We start from the raw sequence: 17,329 nt of genomic DNA, 5'->3' as shown, positions 1-17,329 counted from the left end.
AGATAGGCGCTACAGCACAAGCATTCGGGATCTAAGAAAAGCTTCGTATATCAGGTTCTCCATGAGTCAGATATTGCGCTATTACCTTTCAATATCCGTGAGGGTTTCGCCCAAACATATCATAAGGTCAGCTCATAACATATGTTAAACATCTACCGTCTGGGCAGCTGATCGAGTCAAGCGGCAGAGTTGCACGAGCTGGGATACTATGGACATTGAGTACCACATCACAGTCATACTATGAGGTTACATACTCACTGTGAGATGTTTCACTCATGACCACTTGTACGATGTCTCAAAGCCTAGAATTGTGTCTTTCTTCTGGATTCTGACTTCAAACAGAGAATTGTTAATCGGACACAGCTATGCAATGAGAAATAAAGATGCTTGATATTCGTCAACGATGAGATTGGACATGTCTTGTATTTACTACGCCGAAATTTGCAGGAATTACTAAGGGTCTGGAACTTCTTTCCCCACCGAAGTAGCATAAGCTGTTTGATTCAAGCTATCTGGGTCGCTTGAAAGAATAGGTAGATACTTTTGCATGCATCGATATTGAAAAAACCAAGTATGGAGTATAGAGATCCTTCTGGATCAGCAACCAATATCTCTTGACACCATGATTACATGACTTACTATAACGGAAATGCCGATCACAGCGGCTTATATCATGTAGGGAACTATAGCAGTACTAATAAATGTCTCCTTCGTTCAGATCGAGCGCTGGAAAGGGGTAAGTAGTACGGCGGGACTATCGGCTTATGTAAATTCGTTGAAAATAACTATCTGCTGAGGACACAATGATTGTAACGTGATCTTCGCATCGGGCCTGCATGCTTCGAATTGGACATGTATGGGGACTTCCTATTTGGGACTGAGCCTTAAGTTTCCATCGCGGGGCACTGTCAATAAGAAGACAATATCATGATGGAGTCACTAATAACATAGCTGTGTTCGTGTTTGTGCAATCCTGTAATTTGCTAAGAGCAAAATGATTCAAAAGGAATCATGACGCGTAGTTCTTGTGCTATGTATGTTCAAGCGCATGAGCGATGCCTGCTAGTGGGTAGCTTTGGTATATCTGATCAGGTACTACACTGAGACGGCATCGAATGTAAGAGCCCATGTATATACCAAGCCAATCTATATCTCCTAGTCCAGGTTCTGAGCCGTGAGTGAGTCAAGAGTATGAGATTCGTAACCATATAATACATTTTGACATAGAAATACACAACTTAGAACATCGCTTTTGATGCCCCAAGAAGAATCGTCCTGTTTCGAAATTTGAGTTATCACTTTCCCCCCTGCAACTCCCTCCGCATCTCCTCCCTCTGTATCCGCTCTTCCTCTTTTGATCGTGCCGACGTCGATGCCGTCGTAGATGTCGTAGATGTCGTAGGCGCTTGTCCCTTCAATTTCGCGGCTTCCTCTTCCTTGACGGCGAACCAGACTACCACAAATCAGCTTGACTCTTCTTCACGCCTCTCCTCTCTCCTCTTGGATGGAAGATCAAGGGACATACTCGATTTATCAGACTTGGACCACTCCTTCAACTTATTCACATACTCATTGTACTCCTTCTCCTGACGATCGCGGTTCTCGAGCGCAGCCTTCTTGAGGTCGGGGCTGTATCTCTGTATTTCATACTCAGTTATCGTTCGGCTGTGATTGAGTTGTTGGGCGATGGGAGCTTACGCTGAAAAGTTCCTCGTCTGAGGGGCGGATTGATTGGACGAAGAGCGGTCCTCCGACGGCGACGATGGTGCCTCTGTAGACAATCGAGTGGGCGATTAGTAAATGTTCTCTTCTTCGTCGTGTTTGTAAGCGGGTGGTGCTAGGAACTTACGCCACGAGCATCTTGAGCCATTTCCCTGTGGACATCTTGTCGATGTAACTATCGAATCGCTCCGCTTCACTGTGGCTATAGTTTTTTGATATCTGGTCGCTTTCGAATGCAATTGACTCAGACAGTCCTGCTGCTCTGGGTTTAAACCACGTGCAGTTGAATTGGTGAAGTCATTCCGCGCGGAGAATGATTAATCAGCCACATCTCCGGTCCGTTAACTGTGGCGCAGCACTATTAATGTGTGGCTGGGCAAAGGTATACTGTTGGATATTCATGATGCCTTGGGAGTTGTAGGCAGGATGTTATAAAATAGATTTCTACTTAGAATGTAGCTTCGAGGAGTGAGAAAAAAGGTGTATGCGACTACCTGGGTAGTTACAATGTATTGACAGCAACTTTATCTAACGGTATCACAGATGTGCGAAAATATAAGTACCATGAATTATTGTAATGGGAATCAACAATGTCTACTATAAACCAAAAGAGAATAAGAAAATCAAAGAACAAACGCCATCCCAGTCTATATGAATAAGCAAACCATGCATCGATACCTCTATCATGAAACAATGTATCTTTCATCAAGAATCGTCACAAATAAAAAGTCGCAAAACAGAAAACAATATTTTATTGACATCAGCAGAAAGCTTATTCCTCATCGTCAGTATCGACAGGCTTGGGGGTACCCTTTGGTGAATTGAGCCACTCGATATGACGGAGTCGACGACGAGCTTCACGCTCCTTCACTTGAGCGCGGGTAAGCTTCTTCTTCTTCCTGGCCTTGAATTTCAGCTCGCCGGTATCTTCGGCACCGGAGTTGACGGCTGATGGTGCGGCGCTGGACACGACAGAGCTGGCCACGGTGCTGGGGACAGTGCTGTTGGGTGCAGGGGAGCCGGGCTGGCTGTCTTCGAATCTATCCGCCGCCACGGCTGTGCTGGTGCGGTGGGTGACGCGACCGTCGGCAATGTGGATTTGCTCAGGGCACAAGGCGCCGACGAATTCTTCGTTGTGGGAGATCATGACTACACCACCCTTGTAGTCACGGATGGCGACGGCTAAACCTCCAAGGGAGTCGCGGTCCAAGAAGTTAGTAGGCTCGTCGAGGACTAACAAGTGGGGATTGTTCCACATGGCGCCGGCCAAAACAACCTTGACTTTTTGACCACCAGACAAGCCAGAGATTTGGTTGTGGTTGGCAATCTCGGGGTCCAGACCAACGTCTTCAAAGTGCTTGGCGATGACCTTGGGTTCGAGGATACGGTAACCGAGACCTTCACGGGACGCTTCATGGTCGTCGAATTCTTGCACCAGTTTGGAGAAACCCAACTCGGTCAACGTCTCGCGGGAAATCATGGTGTTGAATTTGGGAAGCAATCCAACCCATTTGACTTCATACTGGAACGACTTCTTCCACTTTTGTCGACCCATAAGAGCTTCAATGCGTCGGGGGCCTTGACCACCACCAAGGTCAACGGGCTTCTCCATCTGCTCACGTTCTTCAGCGGTCAAAATACGAGTCTGCTTGAGGTACACCTCGCGATCGTCACCGTTGGCATATCGCCATTGCAGATACTGGTTGGGTGTTTTTTCGAGATGCATCTCGACGTGCTCAAGAGCGTGCTGCTTGATGTATCCAATACGAAGGTTGGGGTGTTTCTCAACACGACCAGTCTGGGGCACAGTCTCTCCGGTCAAGAGCTTGATGAAGGTTGACTTTCCGGCACCATTACCTCCAATGATAGCGGTACGAGAAGAGAGAGACAACGTGATGTTGGCATCTGAAATGGAAGGTTTGCTGGCTCCTGGGTATGTGTATGTACAGTTGGTCATTCGAAGGATGGCTTTGGTCTGTGACTTGATGCCAGTCAGGATACCGGGAGCTGGGAACTTGAATTGAACGTTGGATGCAGACAGAGTGTAGTAACTCTTGCCTTCTGGCTTGACCTTGACAAAGTCTGCAAGGTTACCCTTGTAGCACACGAGCTTTTTGCTCTCATAGTGGTAAATATCTGTGCAGACCTCGTCCAAGAATCCAGAGTCGTGACTGACGATCAGACTGGTAATGTCGGTGTGGGCTTTGAGATATTCTTGCAACCATTTGACATTGGCAACATCGAGATGGTTAGTAGGTTCGTCGAGCAAAAGAACATCGGCCTTCATGAGCATGGCACGGGCAAGAGCGAGTTTCATTTTCCAACCACCAGAGAGTGATCCGACCTTCTGTGATTGACGGCCTTCAGGACCAGCGGTGAAGCCGAACTCGCTCAACACAGTGGAAATTTCTTCCTTGCTGACATTCTGGAGCTCGGGGTCATGAGCACAGTATTCGAGAATGCTGAGTTCAGCGCTTTCGCCTTGGTTGTGCTCGACAAAGCAAGTACGGAGAACTTCCTTGGGCGGGAATCCCTCAAGCTTTCCATTGGCGATACTGCGCATCAGTGTGGATTTACCCGCACCGTTGCGACCACATAGACCATAACGATGCCCTTTTAATAGGCGGAGGTTGGTGTGAGACAACAGAAGCATACCACCGTAGGCGAGGGAAAAGTCTGCGTTGACAATTTCGACCTCACCATCATCTTCTTGGACCGGAGCGCCGAATCTGCGGTGGTCTTCCTCAACAAAATGTTCCTGGACCTCAGAAGCAACGGCGTCATTTTGTCCGTCTTGAACAAAAGTGGCGAGATAAGGCCCAACACATTCGGTAATGCGATCAAGCATTCTGACGTTGATGTCCTCGCGGACCATATCCGCAATGTAAGACTTGACGATATCGAAGAATTTGGCCTCGCCTGGCTGGGCTGGTCCACCGTGAGCGACAATCTTAGCATCGAGGACCTTCAACACATCGTCAGAGGTAGTCTTGACGACGGCTCCGTCTGCGACATTTCCATTATCATCACCCATAGCTTTCTTGATAACGCTCAAGGCTCTGTTGGCGAGTTCACGCACTTCGGGAAGTGAAGCACGAGTTTCAACGGCCTGTACACCAGGCTTAAGCTTGGGAAGGAAGGTCCTGGCTTCTGTGGGGTCGTGCACGAGTTTTGTCAAGTTCTCCACGACCACAACGGTTTGACGGAGCACTTCCTGGGAAGTCGTGGGAGTGTTAAGTGATCGTTCCAAAAGAGGCGTCAAAAGGGCGAGAACTGGCGAAGTGACAATGGCAACGAAGGTGGTCTGGGAAAGAGCATGGATTGTCTTTTGCAAGCTCTCCGAAGAGGGCTTTTCCATAGCAGTAATGAGCAATGGAATACGAGGGATAACATCTTCATTAGTGATGAGGGTGGTGACAGCCGTCATTGTCTTGACTGCTTGCTTGGCCACTTCATTTTTCAAGTCGTGCATGCCAGATTCGACTACTGGAATGACATCCTTCAAAGTGTTGCCCATCGCCTCACGAAGCAGATCCTTCTGTCGCTCTTCATCTTTAGTACCGGTGCCAATCTTGGCTTTGTTGGCCATTTTCTCCAACAAGGCATAGGCGCCTACTGCACCCTGCCATTTACCGGAGCTTTTGCCAAGGTATCGGAGGACTGCTGGAAGGAGAGCGTTGACAAGAGACTCGGGCTTCAAACCAGCGAAAAGCGCATCGACGGCGTATTGAGCGGCCTCACGAACGACGGCTCCTTTGTCGGCTAGAGCATCCAAAGCGATGTTCAGAATGCCACCATCTTGGATAAGGAACACCACCTCACTGAGGGGGTCTTTTCGGGGAAACAGTTCGAACAAAGCGCCGAGGATGAGCATGGCACTCTCTCTTTTCGCTCCATCTTTCTTATCGGCTGCGGCTTTCTTTATTTGAGGAATAAGGTTGTAGGCGATGATTCCGCGGTACCCGACAGAGTTGATGAAGAGATTCGTAAGGGCGTAAGAAGCGTCAAGCGACTCTTGCGAAGTTTTGGCGGAGAAAATAGTGTGGACGAGGGAGGCGACCTCATCCTCGGTCGGAGGGACAGAGGAAGAGTTTTTGGAGACTGCAATCGGCATGGAAGACATCTCGGGGGATGAGATATGAGGCATTCTATAATATGAAAAAAAAATATGTGGGTATACTTGAAAGGTATGAAGTCGTTAAGTGATCGTTGTCGATAATGCCCGATTTCCTTTTGGCAACTGCCTCCCTGTAATATATATGTACAAAACCGGAAGACTAATAAACAAAAAAAGGAAGGAAAAAAAGGGATATGTGAGAATAGAAGCCCTGGAAGAAGGCTTGACTCAAGCTTCTGTCCGATGTAACGGAGAAAGAGGAAGCAGGAGGGTTGATGGCAGGGAAGGATTAGGAGGAAAAAAAATAACAGAGGCAACGCGGGGCTGACCCAAGACTTTTTTCTCTCAAATCTTTTATCTTAGCGGCCCCATGTGAAAATCTGTGGCGGTGACAGCCCAATCAGCGTCTGTGCTGGGCCTGGCTTACCAATCCATTGGCTGGCAGTGTTTGGCAGTGGGGTCTATGTATCTGGTACTCTAGATAGACATCTTACTGTCTACTGTTACTGTGTACCAGGTAGTGAATAGTGAGTGAATACTGATGGATTGATACCGCCTCGCTTCTAATGCATACAGGTAAACGACTAATTTAGAATGTACATCATCTTCGAAATGCTTAGAATCCTGTCGAGTGGTTAGCCAGTGCGGATCGCAGCTTGCGGAGGCATACATACCTGTTTCGGTGTTGCCTTCACCCATACTCTTGCTGCTGCTGCTGCCACTTTGGATCGATCCTAGGATACCATCCATATAAGAAGCGCCACTCCATTTCTGATGCGTGAGGACATCTACGCCAAGCTCCTTCTCTCGCGATTGGACGAGTCGAACGTAGGCAAGCATTCCCTCATCCTTGAAGGCACGCGAGAGCTCAGTGGTGATGGTGGCGTTGGTGTGAAGACCAGCGAGGGAGATCAGCTGGAGAACGAAACTAAACAAAAGTCAGTGAGATCAGTCGAAAGTAAGCAGCAATTCGTACCCATGCTTGGCAATGTCCCAAATGAACGATTTCAATGTTGCCTCAGTGAATCCCTGAGCCATCCAGTTGAATGATGGACTAAGATTGTAGACGAACTTCTTGCCCGGGAAATGTTCATGCACGTTGGCGGCAAGCGTAGCGGCGTTCTCAACATTGGCGTCTCCGGTTTCCACCCAAAGAAGATCAGCATAAGGAGCAAACTCCTTGGCACGCTTAGTCGCTGCAGGGAAGCCGGCCTTGTAATGATAAAAACCTTCACGAGTTCGAGGAACATCGCACGACCAGACAACAGGCTTATCGGTAAGGGTGTTGGCAAGATCGCGGCGCTTGGTCATGGAGAGGTCAGGGTTGGCCTTGACCTGGTTCCAGTAAGTGTTGATAGCATCTTGAGATGCGCCCTGAGCTTTCAGATGGGCATCGACGGCTAAATTTGTTAGACCTTGAATATGTGGGATGGAAGGACGAGATAAGCTTACCCTCGTCAAGCGTGACAAGCTTATGGTTCTTGACCCACTTGCTCTCAAAAGCATCAATCTCCGCGCCGGAAACACCTTCCGCTTCCATAGCCTGAAGAGTCTCAGAAAGCGGTTCGACATCTTCAGTAACACCGAGGATAAATTCGTGATCGCGGACATCGACCGCGCTGCTAATGAGTTTTCCACTTTCTGCATCTGATCGAGCAATAACGAGTGTCTCCGTACCCATCAAATCCCACTGGAAGCGGGCAGCGACCAAACGGTTGATATGCTCACCGACCGGCACAAGGACTTTGCCAGCCAGATGACCGCATTTCTTTCCGCCGTGTAATTGATCTTCAAAATGTACAGCGGCGGCACCCTTTTCAGCAAAGAGCTTGGCAAGCTTAATCACGGCAGAAAGACCTCCATGGCCCATATCACCGTCGGCAACGATGGGGCGCAGGAAGTCCACATATTCAGTCTTTGCTCGTTCTTCAGGGCTTAATTTCCGTCGCGCGTCCCAGTGTTTTCTGTCATGTAATTGCTGTGCCTTGAATAGTCTTTCCACTTGGTTTGGTACTGTGTTATAGGGATAGTCGCCAAAATCCGGGGACACTTCGTTGGTCGATGTCAAGAGCGAAGAACATGCCCAACCAGAAATATACAGAATTTCCTGGTTTGGAGCTTGTTGTGTCATTTGCACGGGGTCGATGGCGCCCACTGGGATCGTCAGTCTCTACATTTGCGTAAAAAGGGAAGAGATCTTACTTGTATGGACTGGTTTGCCTTCTGCAGCTCGTTCGTTCAACAGATTGAACAACTTCCTCGCCATTATTGAGCTGGGATATGTTTGTTGTAGCGCCCCACGCTTGCTGACGATATCCGCCGCACTGTATGGACGTTTGATGCCTTCATAACGAGGAGTCTTCCACCACGCCTCTACCTCCTTCACTTGTTCTTCAAACAAAGCATTTTCGGCATCGCCTGCTTTTTCCGCTGTGGAAAGTAGTTGAAAAGAGTCTGAAGGAAGCGATGTGGAGACCGGGGGAACGACGGGCGGTAACGATGAGGACATTCGGATGGAGCTGTATACTGGAGCTCTGGAGGGAACAATTGCTGGACGGAAAGGCCGTCGAGGCAGTCGACGCGCGACGCTGCGAATCATGATAGAATTTAAATACCAGCTGGTGTCAGATGGTATGTCTGCTGCAAGAAATTATTTCAGCGGGCGCAAAGTAGATGGGGTGTTGTGGTGTAGAGCTTATTTGGCTCCGCGTGTGGCGGGTCTTAACCTGTTGATGCGGAATCGGATGAAAGGTGCCCACCCCACCAGTGGGGAGTATCAAAGGACGTACCAGCACGGAGGTCTAGTACTATGATAGCTCAGACCCAATGATGAATATGGTCTGTATCAACCAGAATAAGGACATAGAACGTATGATAGAAACCAGCGATATTCGGTCCGGGCGGGTGAGGTGTTGCCAATTCCGCAGATGCCGTCTGATGCGCGGAACGTGGAAGGGACCTCGGCTCTCCGCGTCCAACCGACGGGGTAACGGGGCGCCATTACGCTGATCTGTATGCGTGTAATTTATGCTGTATGGGTATTGCAGTATGTACGCTGTATGTTACAATACAGCAATACAGCTTGCCCGGCCACCGTCTGTTGTTGAGCTGTCGTCTCAGCTTCTTCTGCACGCCATTGTCTCTTTTTTCTTCGTCTTGCACGGCTTGTCTTTACACATCATCTCCTTTGTTCCACCTGTTTTAGTCAACGTGCCTGGATTGTGACTGAACTTCATTTTCAACTTCATCTGAGCCTCTCAACCCCGGATTACCACACCATACCCCGCACCCCCAGATAAGCTGGTATCTCACCACCAGCATGTTGTCACCATCCAGAACAGCTCGCTATGGCTGGAAGCTGGCTCAGGTATGTGGACGATATTATTGAGAGAAGTACTTGTCATATCTCAAATGACTGATATGCGATATAGGCTTCCTCTCGCCCCTTGATTGTATCTACTCGCGGCTATGCTACAGCCGAACCAGATCTCAAATCTACCCTTAAAGAAGTCATTCCGGAGAAGCGAGAACTCCTCAAGCAAGTCAAGGCTCGTGGAGATGAAGTCATTGGAAATGTGACAATCTCCAGCGCCATCGGAGGCATGCGTGGCCTCAAGGCCATGGTCTGGGAAGGCTCCGTCCTTGATGCCAACGAAGGCATCCGATTCCACGGTCGTACCATCAAAGATTGCCAGAAGGAACTCCCTAAGGGAACATCAGGCACAGAGATGCTTCCTGAAGCCATGTTCTGGCTTTTGTTGACTGGAAAAATTCCCTCTACCACACAGATCCGCGCCTTTTCACGTGAATTGGCTGAGAAATCGTACCTCCCTCAACACATTTTGGACCTTTTCAAGTCTTTCCCCAAGGACATGCACCCAATGACTCAACTCTCTATTGCCGTTGGAGCTCTTAATACTGAGTCTAAATTCGCCAAGGCTTATGAGAAGGGTCTTCCTAAGGCTGATTACTGGGAGCCCACTTTCGATGACAGCATCTCGTTGTTGGCCAAGATTCCTCGTGTCGCTGCGCTAGTCTTCCGCCCTACCGAAATTGACGCTGTCGCCAACCAGAAGCTTGACGTGAACCAAGATTGGTCGTACAACTTTGCCGAACTTCTTGGAAAGGGTGGCAAGGAGAATGAAGATTTCCACGATCTGCTACGTTTGTACCTTGCTCTCCACGGAGACCACGAGGGTGGCAACGTATCTGCTCACGCGACGCATCTTGTTGGAAGCGCTCTTAGCGACCCCTTCCTCAGCTACAGCGCTGGTCTGCTAGGTCTCGCTGGTCCTCTTCACGGTCTTGCCGCTCAAGAGGTGCTCCGCTGGATCCTGGCCATGCAGGACGACATAGGCACGAAATTTACCGACAAGGATGTAGAGGACTACCTCTGGAGCACTCTCAAGTCTGGTCGTGTCGTTCCTGGTTATGGACATGGTGTATTGCGTAAACCCGATCCTCGTTTCGAGGCTCTTATGGACTTTGCTTCTACTCGTCCTGATGTGCTCGCCAACCCTGTGTTCCAACTCGTCAAGAAGAACTCTGAGATTGCGCCGGGCGTGTTGACCCAGCACGGGAAGGTATGTCATCTAACCTCTTCAGACGAGACCTGTTTTGATTGATTGTAAAATACTAACGAAAAATAGACCAAGAACCCCCATCCTAACGTCGACGCCGCCTCTGGTGTCCTGTTCCACCACTATGGCTTCCAGCAGCCCCTCTATTACACCGTAACATTCGGTGTGAGTCGTGCATTGGGCCCTCTGGCCCAACTCATCTGGAGCCGAGCATTAGGATTGCCCATTGAGCGTCCCAAGTCCATCAACCTTCTAGGCCTCGTTGGAAAATAAGTCCAAGATTCGATAGACGTCTTTACGAAGACATAGACCTTTGTGCTGGCCATGTGAATTTCCGTCAAAAGCGAATTTGAGCATGTGTAAGACTTGATGATTTGCCATTTTCTCCTTATTTTGACCGTTGAATAGTCTTTTAGCTCTTATAGTTACGTTGAATACCATAGACAATTGATTGATCTATCATTTACGCCCGTAATGAACAGCTACGGCACTGGTCTATTTCCAGCATCAGTCTAAGTAAAACTGACAGATCACAATTTCGCCTCTCTCGACACAAGCGAATCCCACTCTTTCTGTCCAAATTCAACATACTCGTCCGCCCCCGGCACCAACCACAGCAATCGATCATCCGCGCCCTCCGCTTCCTTCGTCCCTTTGAGCGCAGGATCAACTCCTTCTTGTCTCAGGGGCACTTTATTCTGTTTGTTATTATGCATATGCCTCAATCCGTTCTGGATTCTCAAAAACACAGGCACCGCATATCGCGGCAATTGCGAGCGCACGAATCGAGTGAAATCTTTCCAGTCAAACTCCTTTTCGGTTACCGCTAGGTCTAATGCAGCACATCCAGCTCTTCCTTCGTGGTTGGGAACCAGGACTCCGTAGACATTCGCCTCCGTGACACCGGGATACCGACCAATCGTCTCAGCCACTTCGGCCGTAGAGACATTCTCACTCTTCCAGCGAAAAGTATCACCCAACCGATCCATGAAGTACCACCTCCCATCATCCAAACGCCTCAACGCATCGCCAGACCTGTAATACAAATCCCCTTTCTTAAACACATCCTGCGCAAACTTCTTGTTTGTCGCAGCATCATTCTCCCAATACCCCTGAAAAGCTTCTTTATTCGGAATCGCAACGAGAATCTCACCACCTTCTTCATAAGATTGACGTTTCGCAAACCCCGTCTTCGGGTCACGCCATATATCGCCCGTCTCGTAGTCAATGGCGACGGGGATGTATTGATTGTGCATAAGCAGGCGCAGCAGAGCGCCATGATGACCAACCGCGCCGGCACTAAATGGTCCACGATTGACATTCATCAATCCCAGCATTCCCTCCGAACTATTGAAAAACTCATGAATCTCCTGCACGCCAAATCTCTGCTGGAACTTCTCCCATACATCTGGCCGCAATCCATTACCCAGCATTCCGTAGAGTTTGTGCTCTTTGTCTCGTGGCGAAGGGGGATTGTTGAGGAGATATCGCACCGTTTCGCCGACGTATATGAACCATGTAGACTCGGAGTCGCGCACATCGTTCCAGAAATTGCTCGTACTGAATTTGCGTCCGATTGCGACGCTCGTGCCGCTTACGAGTCGTGCAAGAGTCCAGACTGCGCCTGTGCCGTGGTATAGTGGCATGCAGCAGTACCACCGATCGTCCGTGGGCTTTGTGACGCTTGCGCCGGCATAGAACCGGCTAGTCGTGAATGCGCATCCCTTGGGTAGACCGGTTGTGCCGGATGTGTAGATCAGCATCAGTGGGAATGATTCCTTGACGTTGAGTCTATATTTCTCATCTGGGGTCGTTTTGGGGAAGGAGGTGGTTGCTTTGCGCATGACCTCGCTGAGCGAGAGGGTCGTTATGCCAAACTCGTTCTCGAGAGTAGGCCGAACCGCCTCAATTCTCTCACGGCAAGCAGCATCATCATCGACGACCACAAACTTCGCATTCGGCACTTTTATGCAGTGTAGTAGTCCGTCTCCGTTCAGGTTATAGTTTATTCCAGCGGGGGCGGATCCAATACTCATGAGCGCAAGCCATATGAACAGGAACTCTGGGCTGTTCATCAAATACACAGCCACAAGCTCACCGGGCCGAACACCAATAGACAGAAAGTAGTGTCCGAGTTGAGACACGATTTCGAGGGATTCGCGATATGTGTAGGTGCGTTCGCGGGACCAGATTGCGGTCTTATCGGGGAAGGACAGAGCGGCATTTTCGAAGAGGAAGAAGTTGCTTAGACGGCCGTTGGCCACTGTCATCAGTTAGATTATGTTTTCCGCTTTTGGATGTATGGTAAGATGAAAGACGGGGGAATGTACCGGCTCGTTTTACAGATCTCTCGCCTGATTTCACGAACCAGACGGCGCTCACGTCCTTGGTGACGTGCCATTTGGCATTCAGATAGGCCGCAGCAGTCGCCGTACCTGCGACGGCCGCAGCGACTAAAGGTACTGATACTGTGTAAGAGGCTAGTTAGTATATTCTTGAGACGGAATGACCGGGTGGTGTTGGTTCGGTCCGGGGTAGCTTACTTTGGTCCATTTCCTTAGACTCCTGTTCGAGGTGAGATGAATATACCTATTGATGCGTATTATGCGTGTGAATATATTGGATTTCAATATGTATCAATCGGTATAGAGCATATCACACTTCCACTCAATACCGAGAGTGATCTCAAGTTGTCGAGATGGAACGAGACGAGACGCAGCGGGGACGACACTGGACGAAAACAAACTAACTATATTCCGACAGTACCGAACGCCTTCTCAACAGGATTAATACTTCATGCATTAAGTCAAATTGTGCGTCTATTGAGAGCTGCTATTTCTGGGGTTAGTACTAAAGAGCGGAGTAGCATCCCCGCACCCCCGAGCGTTTGAGTTTGAAGTTAGACTTTTGAGAAAAAAAGCCGAGGCTAGTCTACGGGCCGGTTATTGTATTGGTAGAAGGCATAATTTGGATTACTATTTATGATTAGGGATATGCCTCTTAGCAGTTATACAATGTATATGGGGTACAGCGTTGATTGTTATTGATCGTTCTTTTGCAAAGCCGACCTGGAGTCATGATGTGGGGAGCCAGGGATGACAAGATTGCCTAATTAGGAAATTCTTTCAGCTCTTGAGCATCTCGTTGATTGAACTTACTGACTGTGTATAGGAACTTTGAATATCTCGCGTCTCGGATCTCGCTTTTAGATGTTGATTGCGAAAAGCCAAAATTAATGAAATCCATCTAGCCATCCAACCATCGAGGGCAAGCTCCAATCTACAATCCGTTGGGGAAAAGATGCCTCGGCATTTTCGCTCCGGCTATACTTTGTACCTACATCAGTCGATTGTAGGCCACGTAAAATCAAACACAACACCAGCCCCATAACACAAAACCTTCAACTGATTAAACCGATTCCGTAACTCCTGCGCCGAAACATGTACGTGCTCCCCGCCATCTCTCAGCGGCAACGAATTGATCCAATCATCCACAATCTGTTCTGCGGCGCAGCGAATCCGCTGTTTGGCCTCGAATTTGTCGTCATCTATCCACAAGTCGTGGCGGCAGCGGATGCGCGAGATGATGTCGAAGCATGCTAGAATCGCGGAAGGGGCGATGTCGACGTACTCGATTGCGCCGATGCGGTTGCCGTAGAACATTTTGAAGCTGTCGCGCGCTGCGTGGTCGCCTGAAATGTAGCGTAAAGCTGCGGCGTCTTGATAGAACGACAMCCCGTGGATACTGAASGAGCCGATTCTATAGCGTGCGCCGATAAGTTTTTCGGCGTGCGCAAGGCGGCGTTTGAGGTTGAGTAGATCTTTCTTGTGAGAGGAGAGGCTGATGTCTTGTTGGGTTGCTTTGTTAGTGAGAGACGTCGCTTGTTGGTGGAAGCTTTCGATGGAGAATCCAGAGTCGTGGGAGCGAGCGCTGGTGAGGTCCTGGCTGTGGGAGGCGGTATGTCGATGAGGGGAGTTGTACGCGCTTTCTGAGACTAGGCATGCTCGTTCGATGGGTGTGGGTAGGGTTGTTGTAGAGTGGCTGCTTCGATGGGAGAAGCGCATGCTTGATGCTTGGTTTTGGGCGATAGATTTCTGCTCGTTGGTTATGATTTGTCTGTTCACAGTATCGGCCAGCTCGTCTATATGGAATTGCATGGATAGCTGTCGCGTGGCAAGTGCTTCGGTCAGGGATTGAAGATCCTCATTGTTCAGACCGTCTGCTGTTTCACTCGACTGCGGTTCATCTTTGGAAATCTGGTATTGAACTTGATCAAGTCTAGTCTCGAGTCTGTCAACACGGGACTGTAAGACCTCATCTTTAAACTGTTCTTGATCGCGCTCAGCATCCTCAAGCGCATCAACTCTGGCTTTTAACGATGGTATCAAATCAACTTCTGAGTCCTTGTCACAAGCGCACTTCTGTTGACTCTCCAGAAACGATGTAAGTCTGCTATTCAATTTCTCAATCATCCCACTCAAACGACGCTGCTCTTGCGCTTGCTTCTTTGCCTGTTCATTCTGCGATATGAGTATTTTGTTGATCTCGTCGTTTTGTTTCCGTACAATCTGCGCGAGCAGTTTGACGATGTTGTCTTCACTCAAGTCTGCATCTTCGAGGTCGGGCAGGTTTTGGGATACATTCTCGTCTTGCTCGTCGCGTGGGCGTGTGGATGTCATTGTTGACCTGATGTAGCAGTCTTGGTTGCACCTGGTAAGTATTGAAGGTACAATTATGATGACTTAGCCTGACGCGTAGAGTGGAAAACAAGAAGTCTCAGAAATACGGACGAGACCGAGGGGCAACAAAGGATATCTCAAAAAGGAAATACAAACATGCGTCATATTTTTCAACTTCTTTCTAGATATCATCTCTTTCAACTCTCGTATCAAGCACCTCCAGTCCTTTGTCGCTAACATCTGACTTGATTATATTTCAAGGAGTCGTATATTCTCATTCCTATGACAGATCAAAGAAAAAGTAAATCACTATCAAACAAACTTCAACTCATGTCTAAATACAAAATCAAATAGAAGATGATTTTGATATTACATTTGTTTACTCCGACAATCAATGAATTAGAGGATGAGATATAAGATAGTGCGATTCCCAAGAGATGTCTAGCCTGCAGCCCACTTACTGCCAGGCACGACCACATTCGACTTCACTGGCCTAGGGAACTTCCTCGTCGGTGTCCTCAATGCGAACGCTTCATCTATCTGATCAAACGTCAAGTCCTTGATCTCAGGCATTTCAAACCAAACCCAAACCATGCTGACGAGGGTAAGTCCAGCCCACATAAACGCTGACTTCGTGCCTAGGTTCGCCTCATCCGTGTTTATTAGGTAAGGCGTGATGAAGTTGAATACCCATGTCACAAGCGCATTCATGATCGTGCAAAGGCTCTGAGTCTTTGCGCGAAGAACCACAGAACTGACTTCTCCACTAATAGCCCACGACACTGCCGATACGGAGGGAGCGTGGATGAGCTGAATGAAGTTGAGGACAATCGCGACATAGAGAGAAGCCGACTTATTAGAGCTATAAAAGCCTGCAATACCCAGGGTAGTAAGAATGGTGAAATTAATGACCGTTCCCACGAGAAGGATTTGTCGGCGGCCGAAATACGACATGAAGATCCAGGCTGCGATGTTACCAATGAGGCCGGCTCCGAATCCTGCGATGGCGAGATTGGCCGCAAGATTGACATTGAAACCCGTCATTGTCAGGAAATACAGCGCTTGGCCGTATAGAGCTATACCCGTAAACTGTTGGATGAAAAACATGGCGCAGGCGATGCGCGTGCGTCTCAAGTCTGCACCTTTGAAGCAGGCGAGGTATGACACGCTGGTGTTATTCAGTTCCAACTCGGCGGTGACTGTTTCCTGGATAACGGATAGAGCCGCAGAGATATCAAATTTGGAGGAGTGTAACCGGGAGAGAGCCTTTCGTGCGTCCTCGTTTCTACCTCTTTTGACTAGGTATCTCGGGCTTTCTGGGAGGAAAAGCAGGAACAGGACGATAGCGCCCGGAAACGCCCACTGCGCCGCAAAGAGGACTTTATAGGCCGAGGAGTCCATGATACCAAATCGTGTATTTCCGATCCCGATAGCTGTCATTTGTCCTACGATAATGAAGAAGGCCGTCAATGAGATAAGAGGCGCTCGCAGAGTCAAAGGCGAGATTTCGGAGATGTAAGCTGGATTGATGGAAAGGAAAATGCCCATGGCAATGCCATTGATCTTTGAAAATTAGTTTTGACTGGTGATCATGGTATGTAGATAGCAAAAACATACAATCTTTCCTACCAGGAGAACACTGGGCGTCGCAGCGATATACTCAACGGCCACTCCAACCGCCGAGAGAATTGCTCCAGCTAATATAGCAGCACGTCTTCCCCATAGATCTGCGACAAAGCCAGACGTCACACCACCTGTAGAGGATTCAATGTTAGATCCTATCCATGGATATTTCGGGTTAGAAGTAGATGGGAATACTGACCAACCACCATGCCAAGGGAAGTCATTGCACCCCATAGCGAATTCCAGATGGCCCCGACAATCAGCTCCCCTTCGTACTCATAGCCGAAAACAAGCTTGAATCCTGGAAGCGATAGTGTGATGACATTAACTCCTAGTGATAATTAGTAAATCGAGGTAAGACGTTGAAGTGATTTGAGTAGATGTAAGAAGCAGAACTTACCCATGTCGAAACCCCAGAGTATCGCGCAAAAAGACGTACAAATAGAGAACAAGACAACCTTTTTGTACTCCCACAAAGTAAGGAGTAGCGACTGTGATTCTGTGCTGTCGTTGCCATCGTCAAGAGGAATATGCTCGATGCACGATTCGCCTTGGTCCTTAAGATCATCAACAGTGGGAAGTTCCATTCTTTGTATCGAAATTGAGTA

At 48.7% G+C, this 17,329-nt stretch overlaps 7 protein-coding genes across 7 annotated transcripts; 1 reads left to right on the top strand and 6 right to left on the bottom strand.

Annotated features, from left to right (window-relative positions):
* Positions 1 to 1,295: 1,295 nt before the first annotated feature.
* BHQ10_001111 (uncharacterized protein) lies at positions 1,296 to 1,884 on the bottom strand (the record flags this gene model as incomplete). Its single annotated transcript, XM_040873112.1, has 4 exons — positions 1,296 to 1,453; positions 1,526 to 1,637; positions 1,699 to 1,771; positions 1,850 to 1,884. 4 exons carry the CDS (start codon positions 1,882 to 1,884, stop codon positions 1,296 to 1,298), a joined length of 378 nt encoding a protein of 125 aa, XP_040729616.1.
* Positions 1,885 to 2,494: 610 nt separating this feature from the next.
* BHQ10_001110 (uncharacterized protein) lies at positions 2,495 to 5,836 on the bottom strand (the record flags this gene model as incomplete). The annotated part of the gene is made up of 1 exon (XM_040873111.1): positions 2,495 to 5,836. One exon carries the CDS (start codon positions 5,834 to 5,836, stop codon positions 2,495 to 2,497), a length of 3,342 nt encoding a protein of 1,113 aa, XP_040729615.1.
* A 619-nt stretch (positions 5,837 to 6,455) lies between these two features.
* Positions 6,456 to 8,348, bottom strand: BHQ10_001109 (uncharacterized protein; the record flags this gene model as incomplete). Its single annotated transcript, XM_040873109.1, has 5 exons — positions 6,456 to 6,463; positions 6,514 to 6,767; positions 6,816 to 7,239; positions 7,292 to 7,993; positions 8,042 to 8,348. The coding sequence occupies 5 exons, from the start codon at positions 8,346 to 8,348 to the stop codon at positions 6,456 to 6,458; spliced, it is 1,695 nt and encodes a 564-aa protein (XP_040729614.1).
* An 810-nt stretch (positions 8,349 to 9,158) lies between these two features.
* BHQ10_001108 (uncharacterized protein) lies at positions 9,159 to 10,692 on the top strand (the record flags this gene model as incomplete). The annotated part of the gene is made up of 3 exons (XM_040873108.1): positions 9,159 to 9,206; positions 9,271 to 10,422; positions 10,489 to 10,692. 3 exons carry the CDS (start codon positions 9,159 to 9,161, stop codon positions 10,690 to 10,692), a joined length of 1,404 nt encoding a protein of 467 aa, XP_040729613.1.
* A 257-nt stretch (positions 10,693 to 10,949) lies between these two features.
* Positions 10,950 to 12,972, bottom strand: BHQ10_001107 (uncharacterized protein; the record flags this gene model as incomplete). Its single annotated transcript, XM_040873107.1, has 3 exons — positions 10,950 to 12,682; positions 12,750 to 12,887; positions 12,963 to 12,972. 3 exons carry the CDS (start codon positions 12,970 to 12,972, stop codon positions 10,950 to 10,952), a joined length of 1,881 nt encoding a protein of 626 aa, XP_040729612.1.
* Positions 12,973 to 13,760: 788 nt separating this feature from the next.
* On the bottom strand, positions 13,761 to 15,098 carry BHQ10_001106 (uncharacterized protein; the record flags this gene model as incomplete). Its single annotated transcript, XM_040873106.1, has 1 exon — positions 13,761 to 15,098. One exon carries the CDS (start codon positions 15,096 to 15,098, stop codon positions 13,761 to 13,763), a length of 1,338 nt encoding a protein of 445 aa, XP_040729611.1.
* A 441-nt stretch (positions 15,099 to 15,539) lies between these two features.
* On the bottom strand, positions 15,540 to 17,308 carry BHQ10_001105 (uncharacterized protein; the record flags this gene model as incomplete). The annotated part of the gene is made up of 4 exons (XM_040873105.1): positions 15,540 to 16,661; positions 16,716 to 16,852; positions 16,921 to 17,052; positions 17,122 to 17,308. The coding sequence occupies 4 exons, from the start codon at positions 17,306 to 17,308 to the stop codon at positions 15,540 to 15,542; spliced, it is 1,578 nt and encodes a 525-aa protein (XP_040729610.1).
* Positions 17,309 to 17,329: the final 21 nt, after the last annotated feature.

This window comes from Talaromyces amestolkiae (assembly GCF_001896365.1).
Source record: "Talaromyces amestolkiae strain CIB chromosome Unknown scaffold1.1, whole genome shotgun sequence".
Classification (NCBI taxonomy): domain Eukaryota; kingdom Fungi; phylum Ascomycota; class Eurotiomycetes; order Eurotiales; family Trichocomaceae; genus Talaromyces; species Talaromyces amestolkiae.
This window is presented reverse-complemented; position numbering and strand designations above follow the sequence as displayed.